Raw genomic sequence first — 13,107 nt, forward strand, 5'->3', positions numbered from 1 at the left:
CCAGGGCTGGTAAAACCCTGAATCATTGTTATTCTAACTTTTGCGACGCATATAAGGCCCTCCCCCTTTCCGAAAAGCTGACCACGACTCCATTTTGTTGCTTCCAGCCTATAGACAGAAACTAAAACAGGAAGCTCCCGCGCTCAGGTCTGTTCAACGCTGGTCCGACCAATCTGATTCCACGCTTCAAGATTACTTCTATCACGTGGACTGGGATATGTTCCGCATTGCGTCAAACAACAACATTGACGAATACGCTGATTCGGTGTGCGAGTTTATTAGCAAGTGCATCGGTGATGTTGTACCCACAGCGTTTATTAAAACATTCCCCAACCAGAAACCGTGGATTGATAGCAGCATTCGCGCGAAACTGAAAGCGCGAACCATTGCTTTTAATCAGGGCAAGGTGACCAGAAACATGACCGAAAACAAACAGTGTAGCTATTCCCACCGCAAGGCAATCAAACAAGCTAAGTGTCAGTATAGAAACAAAGTAGAGTCGCAATTCAACGGCTTAGACACGAGAGGCATGTGGCAGGGTCTACAGTCAATCACGGATTACAAAAAGAAAACCAGCCCCGTCGCGGACCAGGATGTCTTGCTCCCAGACAGACTAAACAACTTCTTTGCTTGCTTTGAGGACAATACAGTGCCACTGACACGGCCTGCTACCAAAAACCTGCGGACTCTCCTTCACTGCAGCCGACGTGAGTAAAACATTTAAACGTGTTAACCCTCGCAGGGCTGCAGGCCCAGACGGCATCCCCAGCCGCGTCCTCAGAGCATGCGCAGACCAACTGGCTGGTGTGTTTACGGACATATTCAATCAATCCTTATCCCAGTCTGCTGTTCCCACATGCTTCAAGAAGGCCACCATTGTTCCTGTTCCCAAGAAAGCTAAGGTAACTGAGCTAAACGACTACCGCCCCGTAGCACTCACTTCCGTCATCATGAAGTGCTTTGAGAGACTAGTCAAGGACCATGTCACATCCACCCTACCTGACACCCTAGACCCACTCCAATTTGCTTACCGCCCCAATAGGTCCACAGACGACGCAACCACACTGCACACTGCCCTAACCCATCTGGACAAGAGGAATACATATGTGAGAATGCTGTTCATCAACTACAGCTCAGCATTTAACACCATAGTACCCTCCAAACTCGTCATCAAGCTCGAGACCCTGGGTCTCGACCCCGCCCTATGCAACTGGGTACTGGACTTCCTGACGGGCCGCCCCCAGGTGGTGAGGGTAGGTAACAACAGCAGCAGCGCCTCTTCAACCTCAGGAGGCTGAAGAAATTTGGCTTGTCACCAAAAGCACTCACAAACTTTTACAGATGCACACCGCCTGGTACGGCAACTGCTCCGCCCACAACCGTAAGGCTCTCCAGAGGGTAGTGAGGTCTGCACAATGCATCACCGGCGGCAAACTACATGCCCTCCAGGACACCTACACCACCCGATGTCACAGGAAGGCCATAAAGATCATCAAGGACATCAACCACCCGCCCGAGCCACTGCCTGTTCACCCCGCTATAATCCAGAAGGCGAGGTCAGTACAGGTGCATCAAAGCAGGGACCGAGACTGAAAAACAGCTTCTATCTCAAGGCCATCAGACTGTTAAACAGCCACCACTAACATTGAGTGGCTGCTGCCAACATACTGACTCAACTCCAGCCACTTTAATAATGTAAAAATGGATGTAAATTTTTTTATAACTAGCCACTTTAAACAATGCCACATTTATATGTTTACATACCCTACATTACTCATCTCATATGTATATACTGTACTCGATATCATCTACTGCATCTTGCCTATGCCGTTCTGTACCATCACTCATTGATATATTTTTATGTACATATTCTTTCATTCCTTTACACTGCGTGTATAAGGTAGTTGTTGTGGAATTGTTAGGTTAGATTACTCGTTGGTTATTACTGCATTGTCGGAACTAGAAGCACAAGCATTTCGCTACACTCGCATTAACATCTGCTAACCATGTGTATGTGACAAATACAATTTGATTTGAACTTGGAACTGAGTGAGTCACGTTTAGTCTGATGCTATTTTTAAAGCCAAGAAGAGAAAAAATGAAATATAAAGTACATTACAATGATATATTTTACCTTATGGGGTCTGAATGCTGAATTAAGTGTAACGATGTACGCTGAGAGTCGGGAAGCAAGTTCAGGTAGTGAATACATTTAATAAATAAGCAAACATGAACAAAACAAGAAACACGAACAGTACACCGACATGAAACAGAAACAATAACACCTGGAGAAGGAACCAAAGGGAGTGACATATATAGGGCAGGTAATCAAGGAGGTGATGAAGTCCAGGGGAGTGTCAATAAGCGCTGGTGTGTGTGACAATGGTGAACAGGTGTGCATAATAATCAGCAGTCTGGTGACCTAGAGGCCAGAGGGGGAGTATACGTGACATTAAGTCTGCCAGGCTTGCTAGGACAGACCAGATACAACTTAAATTAGCACTGAGGTGTGAAGTGAGAGGCGTTATTAAGGCCTTTGGGCCCAACAAGTGACAAGTGTCTCTCGCAGCCTGCCCCACCCAAATCCAGAGGCCCTTGAAGTCCCCTCTCGCTGTTCAGAGACCATCCACTGGCATTTTCTACAAGAAATCTGCCTCCAGAAATAAAAGCTTCTCCCAAATGGGAGTGACACCTACTCCCGATGCCTGCTGCACTGCTGCTTGGATTCCACCTGGCGATCTGTTCACCGTCTGCCCTGGCCTGTCTCCCCTTGTACAGGTACCCCCAACACAGTCCCCCCTCTACCACACACTGTTTAAATATATATACATAACTAGGCAAGTCAGTTAAGAACAAATTCTAACTTACAATGACGGCCTAAGAACAGTGGGTTAACTGCTTTGTTCAGGGGCAGAACAACAGATTTTTACCTTGTCAGCTCATGGATTCGATCCACCAACCTTTTGGTTACTGGCCCAACACTCTAACCACTAGGCTACCTGCCACCCCTGTTGGGGTGAGTGACTCTGAACTTACAATGGCTAGCCCCAAGTTGCTATTTATTTAAAAAAATCTTGTGCATTTTGCTATTTGCCTCATGACTTCTGCATGCTTTGTTGACTATGAACGTTCTTGTTTACCCAACCGTGGGACAGACTGTTTGTTCCCACACTTGGGACTCTCTACACTGACTTTTGGCCTCCCATCCTATTCTAACCACCTCTCGCTGGCGTTGTATTCATGTTACCTGATGAAATTGCTGCACAATATGATCTTGTTGCCTTCTAATGCACATCCAAATGTCATAAATCAACACTGCAGAATTCTCCCTGTCCTTTGGGGGGTGGCAATCTTTACCAAGGATCACCTTCAGTGCTCGGTTGTCTCCAACAAGTCTGTCCCCAAACAATTTGATTTGCTGGTTTTAACTATTAAACTTTCAAATAGCTCTTTGTTGACTGTTGCTGGGTGATATTGTCCTCCATCAGCACCGGTCTGTACCCTACCTGCTCTAAGCTCTCTCCTGGCCCCTTACACTAAGTCTGAACTAAGTTACACTAAGTCTTTGTCCTGCTAGGTGACCTAAACTGGGATATGCTTAAACCACCTGACCAATTCCTAAAGCAATGGAACTCCCTAAATCTTTCTCAGATTATTAACAATACCACAAGGTATGACTCCAAACACCCAGAAAAGGCAACTCTCCTTGATGTTATCCTCACAAATAATCCTGATAGGTATCAGTCTGGTGTTTTCTATAATGACCTTAGTGAACAAGAGCAAGAGAAAACAAGAGCACCTCCTCCCAGCTGCCCACTGCACTGAGGCTAGGTAACACGGTCACCACTGATAAGTCCGTGATAATCGAAAACTTCAACAAACATTTCTCAATGGCTGGCCATGCCTTCCTCCTGGCGACTCCAACCTTGGCCAACAGCCCCGCCCCCCCCGCTGCTACTCGCCCAAGCCTCCCCAGCTTCTCCTTTACCCATATCCAGATAGCAGATGTTCTGAAAGAGCTGGAAAACCTGGACCCATACAAATCAGCTGGGCTTGACAATCTGGACCCCCTATTTCTGAAACTGTCCGCCGCCATTGTCGCACCCCCTATTACCAGCCTGTTCAACCTCTCCTTCGTATCATCTGAGATCCCCAAGGATTGGAAAGCTGCCGCGGTCATCCCCCTCTTCAAAGGGGGTGACACCCTGGACCCAAACTGTTACAGACCTATATCCATCCTGCCCTGCCTAGCTAAGGTCTTCGAAAGCCAAGTCAACAAACAGATCACTGACCATCTCGAATCCCACCGTACCTTCTCCGCTGTGCAATCCGGTTTCCGAGCCGCTCACGAGTGCACCTCAGCCACGCTCAAGGTACTAAACGATATCATAACCGCCATCGATAAAAGACATCACTGTGCAGCCGTCTTCATCGACCTGGCCAAGGCTTTCGACTCTGTCAATCACCATATTCTTATCGGCAGACTCAATAGCCTCGGTTTTTCTAATGACTGCCTTTCCTGGTTTACCAACTACTTTGCAGACAGAGTTCAGTGTGTCAAATCGGAGGGCATGTTGTCCGGTCCTCTGGCAGTCTCTATGGGGGAACCACAGGGTTCAATTCTCGGGCCGACTCTTTTCTCTGTATACATCAATGATGTTGCTCTTGCTGCGGGCGATTCCCTGATCCACCTCTACGAAGACGACACCATTCTGTACACTTCCGGCCCTTCCTTGGACACTGTGCTATCTAACCTCCAAACGAGCTTCAATGCCATACAACACTCCTTCCGTGGCCTCCAACTGCTCTTAAACGCTAGTAAAACCAAATGCATGCTTTTCAACCGTTCGCTGCCTGCACCCACACGCCCGACTAGCATCACCACCCTGGACGGTTCCGACCTAGAATATGTGGACATCTATAAGTACCTAGGTGTCTGGCTAGACTGCAAACTCTCCTTCCAGACTCATATCAAACATCTCCAATCCAAAATCAAATCTAGAGTCGGCTTTCTATTCCGCAACAAAGCCTCCTTCACTCACGCCGCCAAACTTACCCTAGTAAAACTGACTATCCTACCGATCCTCGACTTCGGCGATGTCATCTACAAAATAGCTTCCAATACTCTACTCAGCAAACTGGATGCAGTTTATCACAGTGCCATCCGTTTTGTTACTAAAGCACCTTATACGACCCACCACTGCGACCTGTATGCCCTAGTCGGCTGGCCCTCGCTACATGTTCGTCGTCAGACCCACTGGCTCCAGGTCATCTACAAGGCTATGCTAGGTAAAGTGCCGCCTTATCTCAGTTCACTGGTCACGATGGCTACACCCACCCGTAGCACGCGCTCCAGCAGGTGTATCTCACTGATCATCCCTAAAGCCAAAACCTCATTTGGACGCCTTTCCTTCCAGTTCTCTGCTGCCTGCGACTGGAACGAATTGCAAAAATCTCTGAAGTTGGAGACTTTTATCTCCCTTAACAACTTTAAAAATCTGCTACCCGAGCAGCTAACCGATCGCTGCAGCTGTACATAGTCCATCTGTAAACTACCCACCCAATTTACCTAACTCACCCCCATACTGCTTTTATTTATTTACTTTTCTGCTCTTTTGCACACCAGTATCTCTTCTTGCACATGATCATCTGATGATTTATCACTCCAGTGTTAATCTGCTAAATTGTAATTATTCGATTTATTGCCTACCTCATGCATTTTGCACACATTGTATATAGATTCTCTTTTTCTACCATGTTATTGACTTGTTTATTGTTTACTCCATGTGTAACTCTGTGTTGTTGTCTGTTCACACTGCTATGCTTTATCTTGGCCAGGTCGCAGTTGCAAATGAGAACTTGTTCTCAACTAGCCTACCTGGTTAAATAAAGGTGAAATAAATAAATAAAAAGTGATCACTGTTTTGCAGCCTGTGTTCGTAATAGCTGCTCAGTGAAACGACCTGTCCTGATTTGTCATAGACGCTTGCTAAAAAACTTTAATGAGCAAGCCTTCCTTGAACTGGCCTCTGTAAAATGGTATAGAATCAGCTTGATCCCCTCTGTCAAAGACGCTTAGACCCTCTTTTTTAAATATTTTCAGTGGTATTGTTAACACGCCCCCATAAAGAAAATGAGAATTAAAAACAGGTCTAGCCCCTGGTTCGACTGTGATCTTGCAGAGTTACTCCGCCTCAAGAATTGCATTTGGTGAAAGGCTCGGCACACACGCATACATAGGCTGACTGGCTCTCGTTCAGGCAAATGAGAAATAAGTGCACTCAGGCTATCCGGAAGGCCAAAGTTAGTTACTTTAAAGCCCTGGAGAATAAACCCTCCTCCTCACAACATGTCCCTTAATGTTGATGATGTGGTTGTTACTGACAAGAAGCACATGGCTGAGCTCTTTTAATCACCACTTCATTAAGTCACTTCATTAATTTGGCTGAGTCAAATTCCTATTGGACTCCGCCATGCCTCCTTCCACGTCCAACATTTCCTCATCTCCCACCCCTTCTAACGCACCCCTTAGCCCCGACGCTCCTCCCTATTTTTCCCCTGCCCCGCTACAAAGTTTCTCCCTGCAGGCGGTCACTGAGACCGAGGTGCTAAAGGAGCTTCTTAAACTTGACGCCAAAAGCCCATCTGGGTTAGATGGTTTAGACCCTTTCCTCTTTCTTAAGGCTGCAGGGGGCGTATTGAAAAACTGGAAAATATGTGCACATTTTCAAACGGCCTCTTAATCAATTTTTGCTCTTACAATATGCATACATTTACTACTATTGGATAGAAAACAGTCTCTAGTTTCTAAAAACGTTTGAATTATTTCTCTAAGTGGAACAGAACTATTTTTACAGCCCATTTCCCATCCGGAATTGAGATTTCCAAATGCGAGGTCTCTCTTTAAGAGCTTGTCTATAAAAGGGCATGTCACTTAGGACTGTAGAAACACGTCATACGCCTTCCTCTGGGTGTCATGCGGAAGTGAGAGCAGAAAGGACTTGAATATCTCGTCCAGGGACTGAACACAACATCTTGGAGTGAGACCTGCGCACTTTATATTTTTTTCTGGGCACGAATTAGAACATGGACTCGGCTCCTGGAATGCGCTTGTTAAAGGTGAATATGATCTCTGGCTTCGATATTATTTGATACATATCACAATAGCATCCTAAAGTATGTTTTTTCAATATAGTTTAATTATATTATTGAAATTTATTCTGGATTTAGACGTGATGCTTTGGAAGAATTGTTTGAAGAAAGAGAGGTTAGCGCCGCACGGCCAGTGTGCTTGCTAATTCAAGAGGGAAATAGTTCGTTCTGGATCCCAAACAAAGACTACTGGACAATGGACCCCTTTACAACATTCTGATGGAATATCAACAAAGATAAGGACCCAATTTGGGATGCTTTTTCATATATCTGTCGAACTGTGCTATGCTACCGTTTGACTAGAATCAATGCTGCCGTCTGCTAGCTAATGTAGTAAGCTAATATAACGATATATTGTGTTTTCGCTGTAAAACACTTAAAAAATCTGAAATATTGGCTCTATTCACACGATCTTTGTCTTTCATTAGCTATCCACCATATATTTTTCTGAAATGTTTTATGATGTATAATTAGTAGTTGACGTTGGTGTCTGTATTTTCTCTGGCTACTCCCGTGCGATTTCAGACTGTAGCTATGTCACACCCTGGCCTTAGTTATCTTTGTTTTCTTTATTATTTTTGTTAGGTCAGGGTGTGACATGGGGAAGGTTTGTGTTTGGGTGGTTATATGGTTAAGGGGTTGTTGGGTTTTGTGTGTGTGGTTTTGTGTTGAGTGAGTATGTCTAGGTATGTCTATGGTTTAGTGAGGGTTTATAGGTATGTCTATGGTTGCCTGAGTGGTTTCTCAATCAGAGACAGGTGTCTTTCATTTGTCTCTGATTGGGAGCCATATTTTAGGCGGCCATAGGCATCATGTGTTTGTTGGGTCATTGATTTTGTCATTGTCTTAGTCTGTGTCTAGGTCTGTTTCAAGTTGGCATGTTTTGCATTTAGTCGGTTTTTGTTTCACGGTCTTGGATTTGTTGTTTTGCTTCGTTTGGTCATCTCCTTAAATAAAGAGAAGATGTATTATTTACACGCTGCGCCTTGGTCCTATCTCTCTCCCATGGACGAACCTGACAAGCTATGATGGGAGCAGTAATGTAAAACTGATTTATAACTAAAATATGCACATTTTTTGAACAAAACATAGATTTATTGTGTAACATGTTATAGAACTCTCATCTGAGGTAGTTTTTTCCAGGTTATTTAGGTTGGTTCTAGGTTAGTTAGGTTGGCTTGTGCATGCTACTTGCATCCTACTTGTGCTGTGAAAAATGTCTGTCCTCTTTTTTATTTGGTGGTGAGCTAACATAAATATATGTGGTGTTTTCTCTGTAAAACATTAAAAAAATCGGACATGTTGGCTGGATTGACAAGATGTTTATCTTTCAAATGCTGTATTGGACTTGTTAATGTGTGAAAGTTAAATATTAAAAAAAAATAGATTTTGAATTTCGCGCCCTGCAATAGAGCTGGATGTTGTCATAAGTGTACCGACGTCGGGACAGCCCGCCTAACAGGTTAAGGTTGCTGCCCCTATAATCACCAAGTCTATCTCTGACCTTTTTAACCCGTCTCTCCTCTCTGGGGAGGGTACTCATTGCTTGGAAGGCAGCCACGGTTCGTCCTTTATTTAAAGAGGGTGATCAAGCTGATCCTAACTGTTATAGGCATATTTCTATTTCGCCCTGTTTATCAAAAGTATTGGAAAAACTTGTCAATAATCATCTGACTGGCTTTGATGTCTATAGTATTCTCTCTGGTATGCAATCTGGTTTCCTCTCAGATTACGGATGTGTTACTGCAACCTTAAAGGTCCTCATGATGTCACCATTGCCCTTGATTCTAAGCAATGCTGTGCTGCTATTTTTATTGACTTGGCCAAAGCTTTTGATACAATAGACCATTCCATTCTTGTGGGCCGGCTAAAGAGTATTGGTGTCTCAGGGGGGTCTTTGGCCTGGTTTGCTAACTACCTCTCTCAAAGAGTGCAGTGTATAAAGTCAGAACATCTGCTGTCTCAGCCAAGCCTGTCTCTAAGGGAGTACCGCAAGGCTTGATCCTAGGCCCCATGCTCCTTTCAATTTACATCAACAACATAGCTCAGGAAGTAGGAAGCGCTCTCATCCATTTATATGCAGATGATACAGTCTTATTCTCAGCTAGCCCCTCCCCGGATTTTGTTTTAAATGCTCTACAACAAAGCTTTGTTCGTGTCCAACAAACTTTATACGCCCTTAACCTTGTTCTGAACACCTCCAAAACAAAAGTCATGTGGTTTGATAAGAAGAATGCCCCTCTCCCCATCGTTGTTATTACTACCTCTGAGGGTTTAGAGCTGGAGGTAGTCACCTCATACAAGTACTTGGGAGTATGATTAGACAGTACACTGTCCTTCTCTCAGCACATATCAAAGCTGCAGGCTAAAGTTAAAACTAGACTTAGTTTCCTTTATCGTAATAACTCCTCTTCCACCCCAGCTGCCAAACTAACCCTAATTCAGATGACTATCCTACCCATGCTAGATGAGACGTAATTTATAGAACAGCGGGTAAAGGTTCTAGCTGCTAGATGTCGGCAGATTTGACACCAATGCTCCTTATAGGACACATCACTGCACTCTATACTCCTCTGTAAACTGGTCATCTCTCTATACCCGTCGCAAGACCCACTGGTTGATGCTTATTTATAAAACCCTCTTAGGCCTCACTCCCCCCTATCTGAGATATCAACTGCAGCCCTCATCCTCCACATACAACACCCGTTCTGCCAGTCACATTCTGTTGAAGGTCCCCAGAGCACACACATCCCTGGGTCGCTCGTCTTTTCAGTTCGCTGCAGCTAGCGACAGGAACGAGCTGCAACACTCAGACTGGACAGTTATCTCAATCTCTTCATTCAAAGACTCAATCATGGACACTCTTACTGGCAGTTGTGGCTGCTTTGCATGATGTTTTGTTCTCTCTACCTTCTTGCCCTTCCTGCCCTTGTCTGTGCACAATAATTGTTTGTACCATGTTTTGTGCTGCTACCATGTTGTGCTGGTGCCATGTTGTGTTGCTACCAAGCTGTGTTGTCATGTGTTACTGCCTTGCTATGTTGTTGTCTTAGGTCTGTCTTTATGTAGTGTTGTAATGTCTCTTTTGTCGTGATGTGTGTTTTGTCCTATATTTTTATTTAAAAAAAAAATATATTAATCCCAGCCCTCGTCCCCGAAGCAGGCCTTTCGCCTTTTGGTAGGCAGTCATTGTAAATAAGAATTTGTTCTTAACTGAAATGTCTAGTTAAATAAAGTATAAATAAAATAGATAAAGAAATCTATCTACACACAATACCCCATAATAACGAAGGAAAAACAGGTATTTACTTAATTAAGTATTCAGACCCTTTGCTATGAGACTCAAAATTGAGCTCTGGTGCATCCTGTTTTCATTGATCATCCTTGAGATGTTTCTACAATTTGATTGGAGTCCACCTGTGGTAAAATCAATTGATTGGACATGATTTGGAAAGGCACACACCTGTCTATATAAGGTCCCACAGTTGACAGTGCATGTCAGAGCAAAAAACAAGCAATGAGGTCGAAGGAATTGTCTGTAGAGCTCCGAGACAGGATTGTGTCGAGGCACAGATCTGGGGAAAGGTACCAAAAAATGGCTGCACCCCCAAGACTCTTCCTAGAGCTGGCCATACTGAACAATCAAGGGAGAAGGGCCAAGGTCAGGAAGGTGACCAAGAACCCGATGGTCAATCTGACAGAGCTCCAGAGTTCCTCTGTGGAGATGGGAGAACCTTCCAGAAGGACAACCATCTCTGCAGGCACTCCACCAATTAGGCCTTTATGGTAGAGTAGCCAGACGGAAGCCTCTCCTCAGTAAAAGGCACATGACAGCTCACTTAGACTTTGCCAAAAGGCACCAAAAGGACACTCAGACCATGAGAAACAAGATTCTCTGTTCTGATGAAACCAAGATTGACCTCTTTGGCCTGAACGCCAAGAGTCACATCTGGAGGAACCTGGCACCATCCCTACGGTGAAGCATGGTGGTGGCAGCATCATGCTGTGGAGATGTTTTTCAGTGGTAGGGACTGGGAGACTAGTCGGATCGAGGGAAAGGTGAAAAGAGCGAAGTACAGAGATCCTTGATGAAAAACTGCTCCAGACCGCTCAGGACCTCAGACTGGGGCGAAGGTTCACCTTCCAACAGGACAACGACCCTAATCAAACAGCTAAGACAACGAAGGAGTGGCTTCGGGATAAGTCTCTGAATGTCCTTGAGTGGCCCAGCCAGAGCACGGACTTGAACCCGATCGAACATCTCTGGAGAGACCTGAAAATAGCTGTGCAGCGACGCTCCCCATCCAACCTGACAGAGCTTGAGAGGATCTGCAGAGAAGAATGGGAGAATCCCCAAATACAGGTGTGCCAAGCTTGTAGCATCATACCCAAGAAGATTCAAGGTTGTAATCATTTCAACAAAGTACTGAGTAAAGGGTCGAAATACTTACGTAAATGTGATATTTCAGTTTTTTGCAGAAATGTCTGTTTTTACTTTGTCTTTATGGTGTATTGTGTGTAGATTGATGGGGGGAAAAAATGATTTAATCAATTTTAGAATAAGGCTGAAAAAGTCAAGGGGTCTGAATACTTTCCGAATCCACTGTAAAGAGAATCATTATACTATCTAAACCGCTGTGAAATATATTGTCCATAACCTAAAATATTGTATTTTCAACTGTTTGAAGCTAGTGTACAAAACTGAAACTGAAGACGGAAAAACAAAACTTAAGGGAAGCATAGAAATAGTGCACATAGAACAGATCTACCGCTTCTTACACTTTCTTTCAACGAGAATGAGAGATCTATAACTCACATTTTTATGTGAATTTGGTCGGGTCGCCCAAAAAATTACATATTGCAGCCTTAATATCTTGTTTGTAACAATATACTCTTCAAACACGTCACATTTCCAGAGTGGGCTCTCTGGTTCTTTTTAATGATATGACCCATTTTATAAATAGTAATTGACATTATAGGTCATTAACCAATCACAGCCCTCCTTTAGGATTGCACATTCAGCAAGTCACAAGCAGAGGGAGTTGCCTTTGAATCTATTTTCATGGGTCTCCCAGTCGCGGCCGGCTGCAACAGAGCCTGGACTCGCAGATAGCATTGCGATGCAGTGCCTTAGACCACTGCTCCACTCAGGAGGCCCAATATTAGTATTTTTAATGTTGAATAAATGTGATTTATTTTCAGAAACGACTTATTTTAGATCACACTAAAAGGAATGTAATGACACCAAGTTGTTGTCTGTATAATGTACGGTTCTTACAGGAGGCATGTTTAGGTCTAAAATTGGCACTTTCATCATGATAAAAAAAAAATGCTTTTTACATTTCAAACATCCTTCCTTCCAATGATGTTTCTATGTGAGAATTGCCAGTACAATCTAATATACCATATTTGCCCTATACATTAAATAAGGATTCACTATAAATGGACAATAGTTTCAGTGGTAAACCATCTGCTCCCGTGCTTGTACCTGAGTCTAGTGACACTCTATCGGGAGTGTGTGAGCTGGGGGCAGTCTGTTCCACAGCCACCCGGATCAGCTCGGTCTCATCTGTTGTCTTCTTTCGGTGAGGCCCGTTCTTGGGCCCTTCCCCATGCAACGACGACAGAGGGCTCTTCTTGTCCTGCTTGCTGTTCATTCTCTCTCCGGGCTCGCTGAGGTCCAATAGGTCCAATGTGGAGGTCAGAACTGGAAGGGTAGATAATACTAGTTTAGATTCTTGGTATACAGTTCAAATCTTTTCTTTACAGAGAGACGCATCTCCCTAAAACAAAGCTGTCACAACAAACTGGAGTCTTTGACAATTTTAGGGCCTTCCTCTGACACCACCTGGTATAGAGGTCTTGAATGGCAAGGAGCTCGGCCTCAGTGATGTACTGGGCTGTACTCACTATCCTCTGTAGCACCTTGCGATCGGATTCCAAACAGTTGTCATA

At 44.3% G+C, this 13,107-nt stretch overlaps 1 protein-coding gene across 1 annotated transcript in view; it reads right to left on the reverse strand.

Annotated features, from left to right (window-relative positions):
- LOC129811080 (PEX5-related protein-like) overlaps nucleotides 1-13,107 on the reverse strand; it is a 173,907-nt gene that overhangs the window by 58,480 nt on the left and 102,320 nt on the right. Inside the window, exon 4 of the mRNA XM_055862233.1 lies at nucleotides 12,641-12,859. Within this exon, the coding sequence (XP_055718208.1) occupies nucleotides 12,641-12,859 (219 nt within the window). The remainder of the gene's footprint in view (nucleotides 1-12,640; nucleotides 12,860-13,107) is intronic.

The sequence above is a fragment of the Salvelinus fontinalis genome, chromosome 14 (assembly GCF_029448725.1).
Source record: "Salvelinus fontinalis isolate EN_2023a chromosome 14, ASM2944872v1, whole genome shotgun sequence".
In the NCBI taxonomy this organism is placed as follows: Eukaryota; Metazoa; Chordata; class Actinopteri; order Salmoniformes; family Salmonidae; genus Salvelinus; species Salvelinus fontinalis.